The sequence below is a fragment of the Ovis aries genome, chromosome 11, assembly GCF_016772045.2.
Source record: "Ovis aries strain OAR_USU_Benz2616 breed Rambouillet chromosome 11, ARS-UI_Ramb_v3.0, whole genome shotgun sequence".
In the NCBI taxonomy this organism is placed as follows: Eukaryota; Metazoa; Chordata; class Mammalia; order Artiodactyla; family Bovidae; genus Ovis; species Ovis aries.
In genome coordinates this window covers 24,825,232-24,849,321 of record NC_056064.1, presented here as the reverse complement: position 1 = coordinate 24,849,321, position 24,090 = coordinate 24,825,232, and the positions used below count along the sequence as shown (strand labels likewise).

The 24,090-nt window shown below is 52.1% G+C and overlaps 1 protein-coding gene across 3 annotated transcripts in view; it reads right to left on the bottom strand.

The window, feature by feature from the left end:
* The window catches only part of SPNS3 (SPNS lysolipid transporter 3, sphingosine-1-phosphate (putative)), a 64,207-nt gene that overhangs the window by 4,485 nt on the left and 35,632 nt on the right, over positions 1-24,090 (bottom strand). For all 3 annotated transcript variants that reach the window (XM_027975111.3, XM_060395327.1, XM_042255544.2), the window contains 2 exons: positions 20,176-20,365; positions 3,799-3,864 (listed from right to left, as the gene is read on the bottom strand). In XM_027975111.3, coding sequence (XP_027830912.1) covers positions 3,799-3,864; positions 20,176-20,365 — 256 coding nt within the window. The remainder of the gene's footprint in view (positions 1-3,798; positions 3,865-20,175; positions 20,366-24,090) is intronic.

The window sequence follows — 24,090 nt, the reverse complement described above, 5'->3', positions numbered from 1 at the left end:
TGCTGAAGAGGTGGGAGGTGATCCCGGTGGCGGGATTCCAGCATCCCAGAATACAGACCTGGGAGAGGGAGCGAGTTCCCCTTCTACCCGACTCCCCACAGCTGGGGATGGGCAAACCAGAGGGGGCCCCAGAGAGAGGAGGGTGGGAAGGGAGCTGGAGACACCATCAGTGGACCAGGGGAGATAGGGAGCTCATTTGGGGATACACAGTCTCCAGTCTTCCAGGGAGCAAGGCCATCCGAGGCCCAGCCAGGCTAGTGGGGAGGTTGCGGACGACAGTCTGAAGTGGGTCTTGGCTGTGATGCGCCAAGATGCTTTTTATTAACCACGCCACTAGGAGGCAGGGGTTTCCCAGGATGCAAGGAGTGAGCTGCCCATCAGAGGGGTATGTAAACAGGGGGTGGATGGGACTGGTCAGAATTTTTCAGAAGGTTCATGAGTTGGAGAGCTGGCTGCACTAGAATAGTGTCCTCCAGTGCTTTCTGAGAAGCAGCTCCGCCAGGATCATGCAGGACAGTTCAAGAGCAATGCAGATCCCTGGGCCCCCAACACAGACACAACTGAATCAGACTCTGAGGACACAGGGCCGGGAAAATGAATTTGTAATGAAAGTGAAGTGAAAGTGTCAGTCACTCAGTCAAGTCCGACTCTTTGTGACCCCATGGACTGTAGCCCACCAGTCTCCTCTGTCCATGGAATTCTTCAGGCAAGAATACTGGAGTGAGTAGCCATTCCCTTCTCCGGGGAATCTTCCCGACCCAGGGAGTGAAATTTGTAATAAGCTCCTCTAAACCTGATTCTTACGCTCAATGAAGTTTGAGAACCACTGAAGAGTCCCTGAAGTCTCTTCCCCAGAGAAAATCTGGATTCTCCTCCCTGCGGATAAGCAGATCAAAGAGAGCTGTGTCTCTGAGGCAGGACCACCGTGGGGCCTATGGAGCCCACAGCGACCCCTCAGGAATGCAGGCTTAGCTCTCTTGGCCCTTGTAGCCCGGGTATAACTGGTAGGTACTGCCTTTATGTTAGGAGAAGGCAATGGCACCCCACTCCAGTACTCTTGCCTGGAAAATCCCATAGATGGAGGAGCCTGGTAGACTGCAGTCCATGAGGTCGCTAAGAGTCGGACACGACTGAGCGACTTCACTTTTAATTTTCACTTTCATGCACTGGAGAAGGAAATGGCAACCCACTCCAGTGTTCTTGCCTGGAGAATCCCAGGGACAGAGGAGCCTGGTAGGAGGCCATCTATGTGGTCGCGCAGAGTCAGACACGACTGAAGTGACTTAGCAGCAGCAGCAGCCTTTCTGTTAAATACCTACTGCACATTTGAGCACCCCAAGGCCAGCCAGAGAGAGGGGCAGAGCTGGGAGCGGAAGCAGGCGGACCATTCCAGAATCCTGGCTCCCGGGCTCCGCTGTCCTCTCGCCTTCCGGGCCTCAGAAGAAAGGGCAGCCAGCAAGGACCTCCCTGTACTTCATGCCACACCAGCGTCCCCATACTTCCTGCCCCAGCCCCACTCTACCCCCTGCCAGTCTCTCTCTACTCATCTCCCCTCTGGCCTCATCTCTAGAAAAGCAGCACTCGCCACCTATGACCCCCCAACTCCAGTGACCTTCCTCTCTTCCCCTCTCTCCCCCGTGCAGCTTCTCACAGGCACCGTCTACTCACTGGTCTACACTCCAGCCTCATCACCTCACCCTTCCCCACCCTACTCCCGGTCTGTCCCTCCACTCCACAGCTCAGGTCCCCGCAGCGGTCCCCTCACCAGCATTTGGCTTGAGACCCCTCCCTTCTGGAGCCCCTCCCCCCACCTCTGCCTGGAGACTGAGCTCCAAGAGCGGCAGAGACGTGGTCCAGCTCCAGCCAATAAAGTGTCACAAAGCTGTCCCTCCCGTGAGGCTTTGGGAAGGTGGGGAGGCAGGGGAAGGGGGGCTAGAAGCCTCCCTGGGTTGACAGGCCCCACTGAGCTTTGGGGGCTAGATGCCTCTAAGCCAGGGGAGGAGGAGGAGGAGCACCAGGTGGGCTGGGTCCAGTCTGGCCCCCTGGGCGGTCCCCGCCCACTCCCCAGCACCGCCAGATGGGTCAGACTATGGTTGACTGGCCCCTCACCTCTCCTCTCCCCGCCACCCCCTCCCCGACCCCTGCCCCCAACCCACACGCGGCGTTACAAAGAGGCCAGCTCCACCAGGTTAATCATTCCTGCAAACACAGACCATGGGCGGGCGCAGTCTTCACATATCTGTGGGGCTGTCATGTGGAGCGGGAACAGGGATGAGGGGGTGGCAGAGGAAGCTGAGGGGGGCCAGGTTTCAGAGGACAAGCTGTGTTGGGGGTGGGGGCAGGTCATCGCCCTGTGCCTCCAAGTGGGCAGCCGCACTCGAGGCAAGCTTTGCCAGCATAATCCCATACACTGAGGGCTTTCCCTCAGGCCATCTTGCTCATCCCGTCAGGATAGTTATGACTGCCCCTTTTTATAGGCAAGGAAACCGAGGCCCAAGGCCGTTCAGCAGGTCTGTGGCAGAGTCTGGGCTGGAGCCCAAGTCTCCTGTCTGGAGGGAGGAAAAGAGAAGAGCCGAGAGCCTTGCAGCTGATACACTCACCCGGGAGTCACAGACAGGATAGCGCTGTCTATACCCGCTAGCCTGGGTCAAAGGAAGGGCCAGAGCATCTAGACAGAGAGTGAGCCTCCTATCCACAGCGGTATTCAAGCAGCTTTTGTTGGCTAATTACATGACTACACTTCCCCACAGCCCTTTCAGACTCAGATTTCAGGATGCCAGGATTTCTTTAGGAGACGGAAGATGAGAGAGTAGGAACTGCTGATTTATTACCAGAGCCCCGGGCACAGGGCACAAGCTTTACAGGGATCATCTTGTTTCACCCTCACCATAATCCAGGAGGTCTTTTCATCCCCATTTTCTACACAGGGAAACTGAGGCTCAGCGACACAAAGTGACTTGCCTAGGTCGCACAGAGTTAGTAAGTGGCAGGAGCAGGGCTGACACCCAGGTTCGTGAGCCCGACTTCGTCCCCCTGCACTGGACCACCCTCAGGACAGCTCTGGTTCCCTCGTGCCCAGCGCTGGACCATGCTGGGCTGCCAGGAGGTAGGAAGAGGGCTCTCGGGGTGTCGCTACGTTGGGGACCCTGTGTAATCCACAAGGGCACAGCCCTTCAGTGTTTAACAACTTCCCTGTGGTCTCCAAGAAGGAGGCAGGGAGGCTGGATGGAGAATGTGAGGCTCAGGGAGGGTCGTGCTAGACTCTGGACCTAGCAGCATGTGGTCAGGACAGCATCAGGACTCACTGTAGCCTGAGCCTTGTAGCCCATGATATGGGAGCTGGGGTGGCCCAGAACCACCTGGGCTTGGTGGCCCTGAAGTCCAGCATCCCTGACTGCATACCCAGTGTAGAGGCCAAGGAGACCACTTGCTGAGAAGGATAGCAGTCAAGAAACAGGGGCAAAGAAAGAGGCCTGGAGTCAAAAAGACTAGGTCCCAGCCCTGGCTCAGTGCCTCTGTAGGCTGTGTGACCTTGGTCCAGGCCCCTGCCCTCTCTGAGCCTCCATGTGCTTACCTACAACACAGGACTGATGGTCAGAGGATACGATTGAGAGTGTCAGGGAGGCCCCTGATCCAAGGTAACTGCTTGCTGACCTCAGTCCCTGACCCCATGGTCTCTGAAGCCCCACCTGACCTCTGGGCCACTCAACAGCAGAAGTCTGGCCCTGAGCAGGACAGACCCAGCTGCCCCCGTTCAGTGCCCCAGGACCAGCCCTCTGCCCTGACCCCCACACCTACCAGCAGGATGTCGGCAACCACCGCCCAGTTGCAGGACAGGAGCAGCTCCCCAAGGGCCAGGAACACCTGTGGACACAGGGGGTCAGGAGGAGGCTCCCTGGGTTTCAGTCACCAGCCCCTCCCCGCGGTGTCTTCCCATCTGTGCAGGGGGAGACTAGTCTGCACACAGGAAGCCCCATCGAGACTTCCTGGGATGGGTGAGGTCTGCGACTGCTATCCCGGTGGCAGCAGCCTCCAGTCATGGTTAGTCCCTAAGTCATGTCAGACGCCTGCAACCCCACAGACTGTAGCCCACCAGCCTTCTCTGTTCATAGGATTTTCCAGGCAAGAATACTGGAGTGGGTTGCCATTTCCTTCTGCAGGAGATCTTCCTGACCCAGGGATCAAACCTGCATCTCCTGCACTGACAGGTGGATTCTTTATCACTGAGCCACCAGAGAAGCTCCCAGAGTGGGTAGACATTCCCATCTGGGCACATGGGCAGCCATGACCCAGAGAGGAGTTAGGGCCCAGGCCTGGGAAGAGCACATCCCTTGATGGATGCGCCCCAAGGCCCAGCTCACTCCCAGGCCACTTTATATTTATTTATTTGCTTATTTTCATTTGACTGCACTGGGTCTTAGTTGCAGCACGTGGGATCTTTAGTTGCGGCATGCCAACTCTTAGGTGCAGCATGTGGGATCTAGCTCCCTGACCAGGGATCAAACCCAGACCCCTGCATTGGGAGCACAGAGTTTTAGCCATTGGACCACCAGGAAAGTCCCTCCCAGGCCACTTTTAAAGGTGGGGAAACAGAGAAAGGTACAGAGGCTGCTCTGGCCTTGCCCACCCCTCCCACTTTGTTCCCCTAAGGCCTGTATACACTAAGGAGGCACCTACAGCATGCCAGCCACACCACCCAAACCAGGCATCCCATCCACAGCCCCTCCCAGGCCTTCCCCTTCCCAGTTCCCTGGAGCATCACAGGGAGGTGAGCAAGGCTGAGGCAGTAAACTGTGCCCAGATCAGGGCTTGTCTGAGGTCATCAGCTGGCCAAGGACAAAGCCAGACTGAAACACGAGGCTTCCAGCCCCTGTCCGGTGCCCACCCCTGCCCTGGGCACCTATGGGGCTCGGAAAACCTGTTTGCCTGTCTGCGGGTGACTGGAGGCCGCTGTGGGCCTGTCTCCTCCAGCTCCCTGAACCCCCCACCTCGTGCCAAAGGATTAGGACAATCTTCATTCCACTCACTCAAGAAGAGTTTAATGAGGCAGGAAGAAGGAGGGGGAAAAGTCTCATTTCTTAGAGCTCCTGAGAGCTTATTGCTGGAGTGGAATTAGTCATTCCTGGAGTCACGGGGCTCTGCCCAGGGCAGCCCAGGCTCTGGCACCCAAAGGCCTACAAGCACCCAGGACAGGGGAACCGAAGGGTTACTGCCTGCCCACTGACAACACACTGGGCCTGTCTCCTTTTGTCATCTACCCGACTCTCAGCCACCTCGTAAGACCCGTACCATGACTCCCACTTGACATATGAGAAGGATCAGGCCCAGGTCACATATCACTTTCTGGTGAGCCCCTCACCCCAGTGACAAGATGAGGGACAGGAAGCTGTCAGGGGGCTAGGGGAGACTCTGAAAGGCCCAAGAAGTTGCAGTGCAGGGCGAGGCTGGTACAAGGGAAGTCAGAGGAAAGCTCAGGATGTGGAGGGCTTCCAGGTGGAGGTGGCACTGAGCAGAGCCCTGAAGGATGGGCAGGATCGGGATGGGTCTAGAAGAGTCCCAAGCCCATGCCAGAGGTGAGGCGAGGAGGCCAGAAGGTACCTGCCAGGCTGGGCGGGCAGGAGTGTGGCCAGGGCTGCAGAGAGAAGGTAGGACCCTCTGGGGAGGGGATGCAGCAGGGGTCGTCTCCCAGTCTCACCAGGCCTTGGCCCTCCACAAATTGGGGAACTCTTGAGGGCAGGGCAGGCCTCCTCTGGGCCTGGGCTGGGCATCCACAGGGTTAGGAATCAGGAAGTGGCTGGTGGACAAGCCCTAGGTGGGGCCCAGGCAGGCCACAGACCCGCATTCCACCTAGACAGGATCTGCCAAGCCAGCCTCCTGGGGCCACATGAAAGCGGGGACCGCTCACACCCATCCTCCCCTTGACTCCCACCTCCAGGGCCGGCCAGGCCTCTGTCCCCCTCCCCCTCTAGCTCACAGGCCGGGGTCCTACCCTCCACACCTCCTGCGCCAGCCACCCTGAGCTGCTTTCTCTGCTGGGGCTGTGTTCTACACCCTGTCCGCCCCCCACACCCACAGGACACACTGAAATACACCTTTTCCTTCCTCCAGCTGGAGCAGGGTGGATCCTGTCCCAAAATAGAGCTGATCAGAGGGAGGCTGCAGCCACAATGGAGCTTTTCAGGCTGAACAAACCGCCAGAGGAGGCCAGGTTTCCTCAGACACACCTGGAAACCCACCCCAAGCCACCAAACCCTTGTCTCCACGCGGCAGCTCTGAGGGGCAAAGAGAGGCCCGGCTAGGGAGAGGCCACCTCCTCATCCCATAATTACAGAGCCTCCTGAGGCGCCGCCTGGGCTCAGGGAGGGTCACTCCTTCAAAGAAGTGTGACCCCCTAAGAGTAGACAGCTCGGCCCCACCCTGCCACATGGGGCCACTCCGAGGAGATCACCACCCACTGGGCCTTGATTTCTCCAGCCCCACACCCCATCAGGTGCCTCCACAGTGCCAAGAGCTTGTGCTTCTAAAGCTGGGAGAGAGATTTCCCTGGTGCTCCAGTGGCTGAGACTCCATACTCCTGGGTTCGATTCCTGGTCAGGAAACTAGATCCCACATGCTGCAACTAAAACCAGTATAGCCAAATAAATTTTTTTAAACGAGAATAAGAAATAACCTAGGAGATAACCTCAGTGGGTGCTGTTTGTGTTCTCCACAGGCTGTGTGCAAATCAGGCAAATCACCAGCAAGCTGCCCAGGTGGCTTTGCTCCTGGATGGCCCCTGTCCCCCCATCATTCTGGTCAGACACAGACAGGGGGAGGCAGGGGTGGGGGTTGCTCCTCCATGCCTTGCTTGCCCTCACACCCCTCCAGACAGATTCCTGTCCATGCTGATCCTAGATGTCCCTCCCTTCTGCCCCCTCCTCCCATCCACTGTCTGGCCTGGGCCAGTCCCTCCTCCTCACCGGTTTCCCAGGCCCCAGGATCTCCCCACAACAGCAGCCCCAGAGGGGACTTCCGAAAGGGAAATCTGACTCTGCCCTCATCCCCTTAGGACCGGCACATGCTTCCCCTGCACCCTGACTCCATCCCCCAGGCCACAGGGCCTGGGAATGCCGCTGGGAGCCTGAGAAGCATGGGGCCCTGCAGTCCCTGGCCTTTTCCATCTCAGGCTCAAGAGGATTTCCCCCTCGAGTTGGGGCAGTGATGGTGAATATTTCTAGCCTGAGTCACCCCCAGCCAGAGAGGCATGCGCACACACACACATGCACTCACACAAAACCACACAAGCACGCACAGACACAAGCATCCTCAAGACCACACACACACACACACACACACACACAAGAGCTCCAACACCCATGCACACATACCTAGACCCAAAACCTGAGATGCACGTGCAAAACTCACACACCACAAGGAAACACATAAGCAGGTAACAGGGACGATGTTCCAAGTATAAAAACATGTATAGCAAGATTACCAACATTGAGGTAGGCTTGCTGGGGTGAACCTGTTGGAAAACAGCCTAGCATGTACACATGCCTGCTTGTGGTCTCATGATGTGGACAAGAAGTCACGCACACACAATCACACAGGCATACACATATGTGTGTGATAAGTCACTTCAGTTGTGTCTGACTCTTCGCATCCCTATGGACTGTAGCCCGTCAGGCTCCTCTCTCCATGGGATTCTCCAGGCAAGAATACTGGAGTGGGTTGCCATGCCCTCCCCTCCAGGAGATCTTCCTGGTCCAGGGATCAAACTTGTGTCTCTAAATGTCCCTGCATTGGCAGGCAGGTTCTCTACCACTGACTCCATCTGGGAAGCGGAAGCCCACATACGCATACACAGATACACAAATATACTCTTGGTTTTGCACTCAGGCACCTATATACACATAGACGTGCACACACTCATACCTTCACACACGTCATCACCCCTCCTTGTGTACACCTGCAGGCACATGTAGGCATGGGCAGGGAGCAGGAGGGAAGCTGGAACACCTACTCCAGAGAAGACTCAGTCCCTGTGGGGTAGAAAGGACAGTGTCTCCACCTTGGTCCATCTCACTCTTCCAACTGGATAGTCACTGACCTCTGAACTGCAAAGAATGGGTTCTAGGTGCCCCCAGGAAGGGGGAAAGCAAAGGTCTCCCAAAGGCTCATGGAGACTTAGGGAGAGCTAAGGCCAATCCTCCCCTTGCATGGGTCAACTCTTCACCCAGTGTGGCTGAGCCAGTCAGGATGCAGATCCCCAGCACAGACTGGTCATCAGCAAGCTGCTGGGCTGGCTGGCACACTTTGCCCCTGGGCCTGCCAGCCTGTAACCACAGGAACTGGCTCAAGGCACAAGGGTACCGTCCGGCTCCCAGGGGCCAGCAGCCTGGGAGGCAAGCAGGTGGGGAATGGGCTCCAGTCCTCCTGGAGAACTCAGCTGACACGGCGGGCTCTGCTGCGCATCCAAGAAGAGACACCTGCTAGCTTCCCGCAGGGACTGGGTCCTCAGAAGAAGGGTAGATGGGCCTCTCTTAGCTCCTCTGAGGCAGCCCCTGGCAAGTCTCAGTTACTCCAGCTCAAGATGCAAAATAAAATTATCCAAGAAGCCCCCAAGGGCCAAGTGGTAGAAGAGCCCCCCACCCAACCTGGGCTATCTGCACAGCCTACCAGTCTCGGTCGTGTACACTGAGGAGGTACCTCCTGCATGCCAACCAGACTGCCAAGACCAGGCATCCCGTCCACAGCCCCTCCCAGGCCTTCCCCATCCCAGACCCCTGGAGCATCACAGAGAGGTGAGCAAGGCTGAGTCAGTAAACTGTGCTTGGTTCTCCGCCAAGGGTGACAGCAGATCCCAAAACCAACTCTGGAACCCTCAGCTGACCCTGACCACAGCTACAGGGTGGACACACATCCTGGCTGCTCCCTGCCAAGCACCACACAAGGTTCCCTTGTTGGCACCAGACTGGCAGATGTGGGGCCTTCATCCTTGGTCCTTGCTCAGGAATCTCCAAGGCTGAGGAAGGCAGCATCCCCTCCCGGATGTGAAGGCCTCAGTGACCACCATGCTGACTCTGCTTTGTCGTGGTAGCTGCAGCTCTCCTTGGGCCACTAGAGAACTCAGAGTTATAACCCAGTTTGGGCTGGAAGGAGCCTAAAGGTCATCTGGAGCAACTCCTGGGTAAAAACGCGTTCAGGTGTCCAACTCTTTGCCATCCCACGGACTGTAGCCCGCCAGGCTCCTCTGTCCATGGAATTTTTCAGGCAAGAATACTGGAATGGGTTGCCATTTCCCACTCTAAGGGATCTCCCCAACCCAGGGATCAAACCTGAATTTCCAGGGTCTCCTGCATTGGCAGGCGGATTCTTTACCACTCTGCCACCTGGAAAGTCCCCACACTACACTTGATCTCATACTACACTTGATCTTATACTACACTTGATCTTCGCTAAAAGGCTGAGAAGTCTTTTGTAAAAATGGAAGGTTGCAATCGCATCATAGACCTCCCATCCCCCAGAAGTAAAAAAACAAAACAAAACAAAACAAAAAATGCCAGGGGAAAAAAATGTTTTTCACCAAAGAAAAGAACAAAGCCTAATGAGATAAGTATTAAATATTGGCAACCAAGGCAAAAAAACCCAGATGATTCTAGGGTAGAAAATATAGCCCTTCCTAAGCTATCCCTCCCCAAAGCTATTCTCCAAAACCCCCATATCTGGAGGGAAATAAACTGAGCAGGGGTCCTTTGTTTCCACTCTTAACTGAGACCTAGTGGCAAAAGCTGCTGGGGAGAAATGGGTAGAAGTGGAGAAAGTGAATGAATGACACCAGTTACTGACTTCACGTGAGGCCCAAAAATCAGCTCCCATCCCAGAAGAGGGGATACACCCAGTCATTAAGTAGAATGAACCCTGTGATCGAGCATTTACCCAAATCCCAAATGAAAGAGCAGCGTCCAGGTGTTCTAACAAAGCCACCCCCACCTTACCTGAGCCCTGCAATTCCCTCCAGTGACAGAAAACCTAACACTCAACTCTCAAGCTGCAGCCCCTTTGGGGAAGAGAAGAGTCACAGAGAAGGCAGGAAGAGGGTCGAAGAAAACAGAGTTCCCCACACTACGTCACAGCACTTTGACATCAGAGCAGAGCTGCCCACACCCAGGCTGGGGAGAGCGAGCAGCACGTGAACTCTGCAGACACACAGAAAAAGAGAGAGAGGGGGAGGGAAGGGGGAAGGCAAGTGGGGAGGGAAGGGGGAAGAGGAACGAAGGGAGCAAGCCAGAGAGGAGGGAGGGAGGGAAGAAAGAGAAAGCAGGGAAAATGAAGGAAAAAAGGATGAGAGGCAAAAGGAAGGGGAAGAGAAAGGAGGGGAGGAAAGAAAGGAGGAGGGAAGGAGAAGGAAGGAGAGAGAGAAAGAGAAGGAACAGAAAGGTGGAGAAGGAAGAAGAAAGAGAGGAAGGAAAAAGAACCCGACCTGGACGACAACGGCCAGGAAAAGGAGCAGGAGGAAATCGCTGATAATGGTTCCAAGCCAGTTGCGTGCTCCGTCACTTCAGTTGTGTCCAGTTCTGCGACCCCATGGACCGTAGCACACCAGGCTCCTCTATGGAGTGCGTTGGGAAGATCAGGAGATCTTCCCAAGCCAAGGATCGAACCCGGGTCTCCCTCATTGCAGGTGGATTCTTTACCACTGAGCCACTGGGGAAGCACTTGCAAACTATATTGAATATTAATTCAATAAAGAAAGAACTCAAAGGACTTCCCTGGTGGTCCAGTGGCTAAGACTCTGTGCTCCCAACGCAGGGGCCCCGGGTTTCATCCCTCGTCAGGGAACTAGACCCTACATGCCACAGCTAAAGATCCTGCATGCTGCAATGCAGACAGAAGATCCCACATGCTGCCACTAAGATCTGGTGCAGCCAAATAAATAAATAAATAAATATTTTTTTAAAAAGGAAAAAAAGCTGGTCAGGATTCGTCAATAAGTCCAAAACTTAATTTGAAGTTAAACAATTCCTTCAATTTCAGTTCAATTTCTTCAGGGAAGTTCATACAAATGAATGAAACATTACATGATTCTATATATGAAATATCCAGAATAGGAAATCTATAAAGACAGAAAGTAGATTAGCAGTTACGTAGAGCTGGAATAGACAATGACTGGGGGAAATGGTGAATGATTTGTAGGACTATGGAGTTTCTTTTTTTAATAGAAAGTCCAAGAAATGCATTTACTCTGTTGTCCCTTAGGAAGTTTCTTTTTGAGGTGATGAAATGTTCTATAGTTGATGTGGTGACGATTGTAAAACTCTGCAAATATACTAAAAACCATTAAATTTTGCACTTTAAATGGGTGAATTGCATGGCACATGAATTTCATCTCAATAAATCTGTTTTTAAAATTACTGTATAGGGACTTCCCCAGTGGTCCAGCGGTTAAAGACTTTCAATGTGGGAGGCAAGGGTTCGATTCCTGGTTGGGGAACTAAGATCCCACGTATCACAAGGCACAGTCAAACAATTTTTTAAAAAGAAACAAGCAAAATTTCCATATAACCCCAGTTTAATAAAAGTGTTTCTAAAAACATAAACCTATGTTTATACACCGAGAGACACATATAGAAGGATGGTCACATAAAAGTGGAAACAAACAGGCCAAGAAGTTAAGAGTAGCTGATTCTGGAGGATGAGAAAATGGAAAGTTGTTATTTTCTTCTTCAGGCTTTTCTGGTTTTGCTTTTTTTTTTTTTTTTTTTAATTTTCCCCCAAATAAAAATAGAAAGGTCACTGATAGAGTGTGCTGGATTGAACTGCTGGTCTCAACGTTTTGAGTTTACTGTGGTAGCATGTGGCTGCCACACCCCTGACGTGTCAAGGGCCCCAGAGTATCATCCTCAGTCCTCTCCTCTTCTCTATTCAAGCTCAGGCCCGTGCTGATTTCATTCAGCCTCATGGCTTTAAATAACCGGCCTAGACCTCTCTCCCGAACTCCAGACTCTATATATTTCCAACTGCCCCTTAACATCTGCAGGTGAATGTCCCAAAAGGCACCTCAAATTCAAAATGTCTAAAATTGAACTCCTAATCCCACTCTTTTCAAAAGCAAAAACCAAAAAAACAACTCAGCACCTCCATCTCAGTAAATGGCAGCTCTGTGTTTCCAACGGCTCAGGCCAAAAACCCTGGAGTCGACCTTTCTCTCATCCTTTTCTCTCACACCCCACACTGAACCCATCAGGAAATTCTGTTGATTCTACTTCCAAAACACACCACAAATCTGATCACTTCTTCACACTTCCGCTACAACCAGCCCAATCCAAGCCATAGGCATCTCTTGCCTGTATTATTGGAAAGTCTGATAATGGATTTTCCTATCTCTTATCTGTTTCATTTTGTTATCACAACAGCCAGGAAGACCTTGTTAAGCCACATGCTAGGCAGTTACAAGTGAAAATGGAAGTGCTGGTTGCTCAGTCGTGTCCTACTCCTTGCGACCCCATGGGCTTTAGCCTACCAGGCTTCTCTGTCCATGGAATTCTCCAGGCAAGAATACTGGGGTGGGCTGCCATTTCCTTTCCCAGGGGATATTCCCAACCCAGGGATCGAAGCAGATTCTTTACTGTCTGAGCCACCAGGGAAGCCCAGGTAGTTAGAAAAAGTCCCCAGCTGGGACTTCCCTGGTGGTCCAGTGGTTAAGACTCCATGCTTCCACTGCAGGGTGCATGAGTTCAATCCTTGGTCAAGAAACTCAGAGCCTGCATGCCATAAATAAATTTAAAAAATTAACAAAACACTTCCCAGTGAATTATGCTTCTTGGTATTCACATCCTTGTACAGTCCTCTCCCAAGGGGAAAACTGGGGCAGCTTTACCCTTTGCTTCAACCAATGCAGTAAGGCAGCAGTGATGCTCTGCTCTTCCTGGCATAAGCCTTAAGAGACTTCACGGCTTCCGTGCCTGCTTTCTGAGAACGTGGCCCTGAGACCACAATGGAAGCAACGGGTTTGGGCCAGTGGAGGTTGAGAGACTGAATGGAGGAGCCCCAGCCAACCACCAGACACGAATGAGATCAGCTTGGAGGTTCAACCCAGTCTTCCAGTTAAAGGCAACTATGGAGTGAGCTATGGGCTGGTTCCCAGCCATGAACCCATCCAGCCAACTCACAGAATCATAAGAATAAATCATTAACTGAAGCCACTAAGTGTTATGGTGATTTGTTACTCGGCAATAGCTAACTGATACAAACCATCAGTCAGAGCATCACCTCTGAGCTAGAAATCTTCTAATGGCTTCCCATTTCACTTAAATTGGAAGCCAAAGTCATTCGATGTACAGGGCTCCATACAATCAGCAGCTCCCCTCCACCCCTACCATTCCCTCTGACCTCATCTCCTTTCCAACTGCGTTTCCTAGAAGACACCAGTATGCTTCCCCCGCCCAGGGCCGTTGCACTTGCTGTTTCCTCTGCATGGAGGGCTCTCCCCACTTCTACCCCCATATCTACATGGCTCCTTCCCTCACTAGCTTTAGGTTCCCGCTGAAGCATCACCATCTCAGTGAGGCCTCCCTGACCTCCTGGCACAGCCCAGTCCCTCTTCTTGTCCACTCTCTACACTCTGTTCTTTTCCACAGAACTCAGCCCCATCTAACTCACCATTTATTTTACATCTTTTTTAATTTTTTTTTTTTTTGGCCACATGCACAGCATATGAGATCTTAGTTCCCCAACTAGGGATTGAACTCACGCCCCCTGCATTGGAAACATGGAGTCTTAACCACTGGACCACCAGGGAATCCCCTATTTTACATCTATTTTGTTGCACACATATTTTTGCCTGTTTTGTTCAATGATGCACCCTCAGAGCCTAGAACAGTGCCTGGCACACAAGATATGCTTGGGAAATACTGGGTAAGTGAGAGAGCTTCATTTCTGCTCATCCTGGCTAGGACCTGCCTTGCAGCCACCTCGCCATGCCCCCAGCTCTGCTCCCTCAGCCTGTGAAGCCCAGCAGGATGTGAGGGTAAAGACCGCCCACTCCCAGGCTTTTCACCTGTGAGATGAGAAGGGCAGCACAGAACCAGAGACGACCTGGGCAGGGGTGGGGGTACACCCGTGGGGCTTTGTGGCTGTGCGTGCCCAGATATAGCTCACCATAATGCTGGATAGCAACGGGACCCGGGGCTCAGTGAAGGATGAGCCTCTGGGCCACAGAGCAGACTATTTTCCCAAAACAGCCACTGCAGTGTTTCCACATGCTCTTTCAGATCACTACTATTCTCCACCAAAAAGAGTAAACCCATTCTCTCTCCCTTTGAATCTGAGCAAGAAGTTGCGGCTCCAATGAAGAACAGAACGCAGTGAAAGTGGCGCTCTGTAACTTTCCAGGGTGTGTCATCAAAGACTATACGGCTTCACCTGGCTCTCTCAAAACTCTAGTCCTTGGAAGCCAGCCACCATGTTGTAAGCAGGCCCCAGCCACATGGGGAGGTCATGGGCAGTAGCTCCAGCTAAGGCCTCAGCCAACAGCCAGCATCAAGCATCAGCCCTTAGCCTTTGACATCCAGCTCCCACCCCTTCAGCCTAGCTAACCCCAAGTGGTAACAGATATGTTACCCTCTCCCCCAACCTTGTCCAAACTACAAAGTCAAGAGCAAAATAAGCGCTCTTATTTTTTTAAACCACTAAATTCCATTACGTATCTATAGTAACTAGAACTGGCCCCAAGGTTCATTTATCTATTCAGTTAAACCAAGGGGAAAGTACTAGCACTCCCATTTTATAGCCGAGAAAATCTAGGCTCAGCAAGGTCGAGATCTTGCCCTAACTCACACAGCTAGGTGGTGAAGAAGCAGGAAGAGGTTCAGGTCTTTCAGATGCCTCGATGCATGCTTGTTGCCATCCCCCAATTCCAGCTCCTCCCTCTGGACCACAAAGCCCACCTAAGGGGGTACTGCCAATGTTCAACCAGCTACCAAACCAGCGATGATGGAGTTCCTACCCTGAGCTCAGTCCCTCCACTGAATACAAACCCCTTCTCCTCTGAAGGGCAGCGGCTCTGGGAAGAAGGCCAAGGAAGAGGGTGTGAGCCAAGACCTGCTGTGCGCGTCTGGATCCCAATTAACAGCCGAGAAGTCAAGTTTCCCTGCCAAGGGGACTGGAAGGAGGGAAGAGAAGGAACCCTCTGCTCCTGCAGGTGGGCCGCAGGGCACAGGCTCCCCCACAGAAGGCCCCAGACCAGACTTTAGATGCTCAGGAAACCTCATCACCGTGAAACATACAGCAAGACTTGGCCCTATTTCAGCAAACTGGGGACGAGCACGCCCATGATGCTTCCCCAAACCCTTCCTTCCAATGCGATGCAGCCACAAAAGCAGTGGGAGAAAAGCTCTATGCAGCTGCAGACACGTGTACACACATCCCACACGACTATCTGCTTGCCTGGATACACATGAATGCGCACACTCACACACAGACATGTATGCAAAACGGCACCCTTAGACACACTCATACACACTGTTCATACATACACGGAGCATACATGTACATGCAGTATGCACAGAGCCTGACTGTACGGGTACACAGAAGTGGACACACGTGAACGTACATATATCCACATTCATATTCACAGACCTGCATACAGTCACACTTAGACGCATGCACACACCAGCACACACGCCCACATTCCTGTGGGCCTTCCTAGGAAGCCCCATCAATTTCCCCTGGAGCCTATCAATTTCCCCAGGGCTGGCAGAGACAGTACAGGAAGAACTGTGGTTCCTTCAGTCTGAGAAGGTGAAGGATGGATGGCGGGGTGGATGGATGGATGGGTGTATGGAAGACACTCAAGTGACTTCCTATTTTGAAGCCAATTCGTCAGCCCCCTTTGGCCACCCTTTCTGATACTGACCCACATAGGTCTCCAAAACCTACTAACAATCCTTCACAGTGAACTGCAGCCAGTTCCCACCCTCTGAAGTTTCAGGGGTGATGTCATATCCAGGGACTTCAGACTTGTGTACTCAACTCCACTAACACCTCTACTTGGATGTCAACCTCCTGCCACAAACTCAGAAGGTACCAAACCAAGCTGCTCATCTCCCCCCAGATTCCATTGTTCCTGCCTACTTTCCTATCTCAGTTAATGGCCTCTTTCTCCTTCCAGCTACACAGGCTAACATCCTAGCACTCGCCTTTGAGTCTTCTTTCTCTCACACCCCATACTGAATCCATCAGGAAATTACGACGGCTCTGCCTTCAAAGTGTATCTATAACCCAACCGTTTCTGACCACCCTGACACTTCTGCTCTTGCACTCTCCACCCTCATGGGAAGTCCATTCTCAGCACTGAAGTCAGAGTGATTTCACTGACAGAAGTCAATGGCAGAAGAACAATAGAGAAAGTCAATACAACCACTGTTGGCCACCAAACTGACCAACCTTTAGCTACACTGACCAAGGAAAAAGGAAAGGAGACTCAAGTTACAAAGATCACAAATGAACATTACTACCAACCTTACAGAAATTAAAAAGATTATAAGAGAATACAATGAACGAAATTCCTAGAAAGATGCAAACTACCAAGACTGGCTTAAAAAGAAATAAAAAGCCTTAATTGACCAATAACAAGTAAATATTGAGTCAGTAATCAAAAAAACGTGCCACAAACAAGAGCCCAGAACCAGATGGCTTCACTGGGGAATCTGAACAAATGTCTAAAGATGAATTAACACAAATCCTTCACAAACCCTTCCAAAAAATAGAAGGGGAAGAAGCGCTTGTCAACTCATTCTATGAGACCAAACAAAGATATCGCAAGAAAACTACAAACCAATACTTCTTATGAATGGAGATGCAAAAGTCCTCAGCAAAATACTAGCAAGCCAAATTCAGCAACATATAAACATGATTTTACACCATAACCAAGAGAGGATTTATCCCAGGAATGCAAGGTTGGTTAAACACACAATCAATGTAACATACCACACTAATAAAATAAAGGGCAAATGGCATGACCATCTCAACAGATGCAATAAACATGAGCCAGACCACCTGCTCCTTAACACAAAACTTCAACTCACTCTCAGTAAAAGCCACCTCGACCCAACGCCCACATGGCCCAACAAGCTTTGTCCCCATCACCTCTCTGTCCTATTCGCCTTTCTTCACTCCACACTAGCCACAGTGCCCTTTCTGTTGGTCCCTAAACCTACCAGATACACTCCTGCCTCAGGGCACTTACAGTTGCCGTTCCCTTTGCCTGGCACACTGTTTCCCGAAATATCCCATAATTCACCATATTGTGAATTTTACTTATATATCTTACCTGTTAGCTATCTCCGCCAACTAGAATGTGAACTCCTTAAGAACAGAGCTGTTTTTGGCTGTTTTATTCACTGATATATCTGCAGTATTTAAACCAGCATGCCACTTGGTAGGCACTCAATAAATAGTTGTTTAAAAAGAATGAATGGACAACAATAGCTGGTCACTCAACCATTCACACAGTGAGCAATGATCACCCCACACCACCCCCACCTCCCTGACACCATGCTTTGAGCTAGGAGGGCTGAGAAAGATCAGAACCAACCTGGGCCCAGCTGGGAGGGGCGATCAGAGCATATGTAACCAGAACCTGAGGAAGACAGTGCTGAAGAGCGGCGAGGATGGAGAGAGAGGGCAGGACCTAGCCGTGAGCGATGGCTCCATGGAGAGACGGTGCTCCAGCCAATCCGTGAGGGCCCAGAATGATTCAGGCACATGGAGAAGGGGAGGAGTAGAGAGAGCAGATGGAGAGCCCAGATGTAGGGAGCAGGGGGCATGTCCTGGGAACCAGGTGGGGAACTGCATGGAATAAGGCTACTAAGGGTATCAGGGCCATCCATGAGGAGCCTGGAATGCCAGGATGAGGAGTCAGACTTAGTTTTCCCGGAGGCGCCAAGGGGCCATGCAAGGCTTCTGAGCAGGAAAGGTCCGTGGTGTCACTCTGGCAGTGCGAGAAGAACAGGTTGTGGTGGGGGAGCAGGAAGACAAGGAGACCAGGAAGCTGGCTTCTTGGGACAGTCCCAGAGAAAGACAGCAAGGTATGAGCCAAGACGGGACAGAGTGGACCAAGAGAACGGGGCAGAGGCTGCCCCAGTGATAAAGACTCCACCTGCCAGTGCAGGAGACACACGGATTCAGTCCCTGATCCAGGAAGATTGCAGGTGCCGTGGACCAACTCAGCCCACGGGCCACAACTACTGAGCCTGTGCTCCACACAAGAGAAGCCACCGCGATGAGAAGCCCGCGCACGGCAACCAGAGCGTAGGCCCCGCTCACCACTAGAGAGAAGCCCGCACAGCAACGAAGACCCAGCACAGCCACAAACAGATAAATCAATAGAAATTACTTTTAAGTCCATTAAGGAGATAAATTTACAAAAAGAAAAAAGAGAAGAGGGGCGGTTTGGAGGTGTTAGGGTTTGTGACTTGTGTTAGTGGGCAGGGGTAGGGTGTGGGGAGGTTGGGGGGAGCTGGAGCCTGAATCTCGGGACCTTAGGAGCACAGAGCCAGGGACGTGGCCGGGGGGCGCCTGGTCAGGGCGTCCAGAGGGAACCACACCACTTCTGGAAGGCTGAGAGTTCTGGGGATCCCGTCCAGCCCCTGCAGGAGCCACAGGGAGGAGCAGGTTCCCAACACAGGAGGGTGGACGTGTCCCAGACCCGCCCACCTTCCTGCCCCTCAGCCCCTCACGCCCCAGGGCAGGCCCAGAGAAGAGACTCTCCAGCTGGCTTTGTCAGCCAAGACGCAGTGTCATTTCTGGATGAGCCATCCCGCTCTGGAGATGCGCCAGGCTACGGAGGGGGACAGCTGTGTCCCCGCAACACAGCCAAGGAGCCACTTCCCAGAGCCAAGCAAGACAGTGGCAGAAGCAGAGCTGGCAGGGGCTCCGTGGGCCCAGCCAATGCAGAGACAGGCCTTCAACAGGGCCTCCATCTGCCCAGGGCCACCGCCTCCCTGCAAGGTCAGGCTCATTCAGTCCCCACCAGCTGGAGATGATGATCCCAGTCACGCTCTCGGCCAATAAGCACTAAGGCATTTATTAGGCTGGCTTGGTGTATGCCAGCCTCTGTTTCTCTCCCACGGGGGTGACAAGGGTCAATGTGGCATGAAGGACATAGACTTTGGAGCCTGCGGGGGCAGAGTTAGAGGCTTATCTGTCTCATTGTTGGTGCGGCTGTCTCTGGGCCTCAGTTTTCCCATCTGTTGAGTGGGGATAAGAAAAACCCTTTCCGACAAGGGCATATGGTGGTGGTGGGTTCGTTGCTAAATCGTGTCCGACTCTTGCGACACTATGGTCTATAGCCTGCCAGGCTCCTCTGCCCATGGGATTCTCAGGCAAGAATATTGGAGTGGGTTGCCATTTCCTTCTCCAGGGACAAGGGCATGATAAGGACCAAATAAGAGCACATGCAGGCGGGAATGCTAACAGAACTTGTCTATTTCCCAGGAATTTCAGTGGAAACCCAACCAAAGCTGAGGATGCTGGTGAGAAACACTCATACCTTAAAGGAGGTGCCACCTACCAAGGACAGTACAGGGCATTATATCTACCCACTTTGGTCTAGCTTATGAGACTCCTCCAGGCAAATATTCTACATTTAATTTTAAATAGAGAAGAAGATAAAAGACTGAGACTTTCCCTGCATACTTTTAAACTAGAATAATACAGTAGAAGAATCATTTTTAGAAGAAGTGAGGTCCCATTATCTCCAATCAAAGCATTAACTAGGAGGGATTTCCCTGGTGGTCCAGTGGCTGAGATTCCACGCTCCCACTGCAGGCGGCCGGGGTTTAATTGTTGGTCAGGGAACTAGATCCTGCATGCCAAAACTGAGATCCCATGTGCTACAGTGAAAACCCAGTGCAGTGAATAATTTTTTTTTTAAGCATTAACCAAGAGCTCAAAGGACACACTTTAGAGTCAGAAAAGCTTAGGCTCAAATCCTAGTTTTCTGCCCCTTCCTAGCTGAGGCTCTTAGTATGCCTTAGTTTACTCATCTGTTAAATGGGAATATCAGAGCTTCACCTGGAAGGAGTGATAAATATAACATTTGGGAAGACCTGGCACAGTGTCAGCCTATGCGAAACAGGAGTTCCCTACCCACAGCAGCCCACTCCCACCTCTGAAAGGGCCCTCACTTACATAGGAGGCCAGGAGGGTGGTCGGCGCCAGGATGAGAGCCAGGTAGAGGCAGGGGGCTGCAGCAAGCAAGCTGGCAGCACAGATGAGGGGCTCAGCCTGAGGGTTGATTTTCTTGTACCTCCTTGAAGTCTCTGCTCCCAGGATGACCCCAATAATGCCAGTCACAACAGTCAGTGCCCCGAAAATCAGGCTGATGGAAAAGAGCAGAGGGCTTGGTCAGCGGTGGGATCAGGATAGGGGTCCAGCCACCTGCCCTCCAGTGCCTGACCTGGTATGTGTGTGCGTTCAGTCATGTCCAACTCTTTATGACCCCATGGACTGTAGCCAGGCTCCTCTGTCCATGGATTTCCCCAGGCAAGAATACTGGAGTGGGTTGCCATGCCCTCCTCCAGAGGATCTTCCAGAACCAGGGATTGAACCCATGTCTCCTGCGTCTCCTGCATTGCAGGCAGATTTTTTACAGCTGAGCCACATGATCTGGTACCTGCAGGGCATGTGGCTGTGGGCTTCTTCCCCTCCCTCCTAACATGGGTCCTTGGGACCCTGCTCAGGGATCCATGTACTCCCCTACCCTTCCCACCCCCTTTCCTGCCTCATCCTTGGGACTTCACTGGCTGTGTGGGAGACGTTTCCAGCACTCCAGCACCCAGCCTGTCTCATCACCAGCAACCTCCTGCACTGTCTCAGCACTGAAAACTGCCCCACTCAGAAATCTTAATTCTACAGTCCCACTCTAGCCCCAACCTCCTTGCCTTCCAGCCCCAAATACTAATGGGATGGAGATAAGTGAACATTTACTTATAGAGCTCCAATGATACTGGCTGGATGTGAGAGTTGGACTGTGAAGAAGGCTGAGCGCCGAAGAATTGATGCTTTTGAACTGTGGTGTTGCAGAAGATTCTTGAGAGTCCCTTGGACTGCAAGGAGATCCAACCAGTCCATTCTGAAGGCGATCAACCCTGGGATTTCTTTGGAAGGAATGATGCTGAAACTGAAACTCCAGTACTTTGGCCACCTCATGAGAAGAGTTGATTCATTGGAAAAGACTCTGATGCTGGGAGGGATTGGGGGCAGGAGGAGAAGGGGATGACCGAGGATGAGATGGCTGGATGGCATCATGGACTCGATGGATGTGAGTCTGAGTGAACTCTGGGAGAACGTGATGAACAGGGAGGCCTGGCGTGCTACGATTCATGGGGTCGCAAAGAGTCGGGCATGACTGAGCGACTGAACTGAACTGAACTGATGATACTGGCACTCACCTGGGAATTTTACACTTCTTGATTCCATCCTTCACTCTCTGTCTCTGAACATCCCTCAAGTAGCCCTTCCTTACTTCACTACCTTTCCCATCTACTCTTGGGCCCACTTCCACTCCACTTGGTCCCTCTTGCAGCTTCTTTCTGTAGAAACGTCATTCCAAGACAACCTCCATACAGGTCTCCAGAGGATGCTTTCTAGGACACCAATCTGACCATGTACCTGCCCAGCTCCTGTCTAAAATTCTCCACCAGCTCTTAAATACCCAACAGATTTGATTCCAGTTCATTGTGGTGTACATGACCCTTCCTGATCTGACCCTCAGTGACCTCAACCCCAAACCCCAATTCCATCTTCCTCAACCCCTAGACTTGTTTCTGTCCCCACTTCATATCTTTATTCCTTCATCCAGAACACCCTTCATTGATTTTTCTATTTACCAAACTCCTATATATCCTTCAAGACCCATCACAAATGTCTTCTCTTTGGGGATGCTTTCTCCTGTCCGTTTGCTGATTCATTCACTCTTTCAGTTACTATAGCACCTTCTGCGTCTCTATCATCAAGATCACTCACTAGACTGTGAATTCCTGGAGAACAGAACCAGGCTTGGTTTACTTTCTTGACTCTAGGCTGGGAGCATAGAGTCTGGAACAAGTGATATATGTTAAGCAAATGGCTCACTAATCTCTCCCAGAAGTTCCCAAGTGAACAGGTGAGGAAGGTGAGGTTAAAAAAGGTCAAGGCCAAGACTACCCAGCTAGTAAGTGACAGAACCAGGATCTGAATATACATCTTCATCCTGCTGGTCCATCCTAGCCCAAAGGATGGACCCAAGCCTCCTTTGAAAGGCAAAGATGCTGAGACTGACTGGTGTGAACTCTTGAAAACAACAAATGTAACTAAGACTTTTCCAGCTCTTAACTGGCTTCCTGTCATCCTCAAAGCTCCCGGCCAGCACTGCAGCACTGGCCCCTGCTGACCTGTGTAACCTCCCTTCTTTTCTCCCTCCCTCCCTCTGCACAAATGATTGAGAATTCTCTAAACTTACCCTACATTTTCTAGCTTCCCTGTCTCGGCCCACACTCTTCCCTCTTCCTGGACCACCCCCCCTCCCGCCACCAACCATTCTCCACCTGGCCAGGGTCCTCTCCCAGCGCCACACCTCTCCAAAAGTGCCAGGTGCCTGCCATGACCTCCCTGGCTCCCACCGAGGCGTAAGAACATAACAGATGCAAGACCGTGGTTACTGACAAACTGAATGTCACCAAAAAAATATCTCCAGAGAAGACAGGGACCTGCCTGAGGCCACACAGACCCACACCAGCAAAACCAGGGGCTCCTGGCTCTCTTCCTACTGAACAAAGCATGTGTGTCCTTAGGCAGCTTAAAGGTGCTTAACCAAACCTTCCTAGGCTTCCAAGCTGTACCAGGCTCCAGCTCAGCCCAGTCAAGTGACCCCGAATCCAGACGAATGCTATCTGCCTCTGAGTCTTGGTCTGAGCCGAACTTGGCAGGTTCTCAAGACCTTTCCAAGACTCAGGATTGATTATTCGGACAAATGATTTAGATGTGGCCCCCCTAGAGCCCCTGATCAGAGGGGTGGACAGAGGATACACCTACCACAAAGTGTCCCCACCCCCACATCGCAGCCCCAGAATCAGACTCTCAGAGCCAAGAGGGTCCTCAAGGCCTGCAAGTTCTGTGCTGATCCCCTGTACAGTGGCCCAGGCAAGCAGCTATCCAATGCCTCCTTACATGACCCCAGGGGTGTGAAACTCAGTAGCCCCTTGCTGCCCCTTCCGTCTGGGCTCTGGATGTTGGAAGTTTTCCCTCTGGCTGAGCTAGAATCCTGCGTACTGTGGCTTCCTGCTCCCATCCAACCCTTACCCGAGGGCTTAGCCTAAGGAGGGTGTATGAACAGGTAAGTTCTGGGGACTTCCCCAGTGGTCCTGTGGCTAAGACTCCACGCTCCCAATGCAGCAGGCCTGAGTTCAATCCCTGGTCAGGGAACTAGATCCCATATGCCACAACTAAGACCCGGCACAGCCAAATAAATAATATTTAAGAAAAAAAAAAAAGCTAAGATCTATGCAAAACCAGGGCTTTCTACCCATCCTGGGGTAAACTAAACAATGCCCCCACCCAAGACATCTATGTCCTAACTTTTGGAACCTGTGACTGTTCCCTTGTATGGGCAAAATAATCTTTGTGGATGTGACTATATTAATGTTCTTGAGCTAGAGAAATTTTCCTCCACTTTTTAGGTGGGTCTTTCAGTGCAGCTTCAAATGTCCTTATAAGAGGGAAGCAGAGGGAGATATGAGACTGAAGGGGACAGGCAATGTGACCAGGAATGCAGCGATGCGGCCTCAACCAGAGGCCGCCCACAGGCACCAGAAGCGGCACCGGAGGAGGCTTTCCGAGAGCCTCTCGCGGGAGCGTGGCCCTGCTGAACTTGGTTTTGACCCAGTGAAACCATTCTGGACTTCTGGCCTCCAGGACTATGGGAAACATTTCTGTTGCTCGAAGCTACTGAGTGTGTGGACATTTGGTCCATCAGCCCTGGGACCCAAACACTAACTCCCATGTCAGTTTCTCACTCAGGTTCTGGGAAGGAGCCAAGTCAGAGGAAGAGGCTGAAGCAGAGAAAGG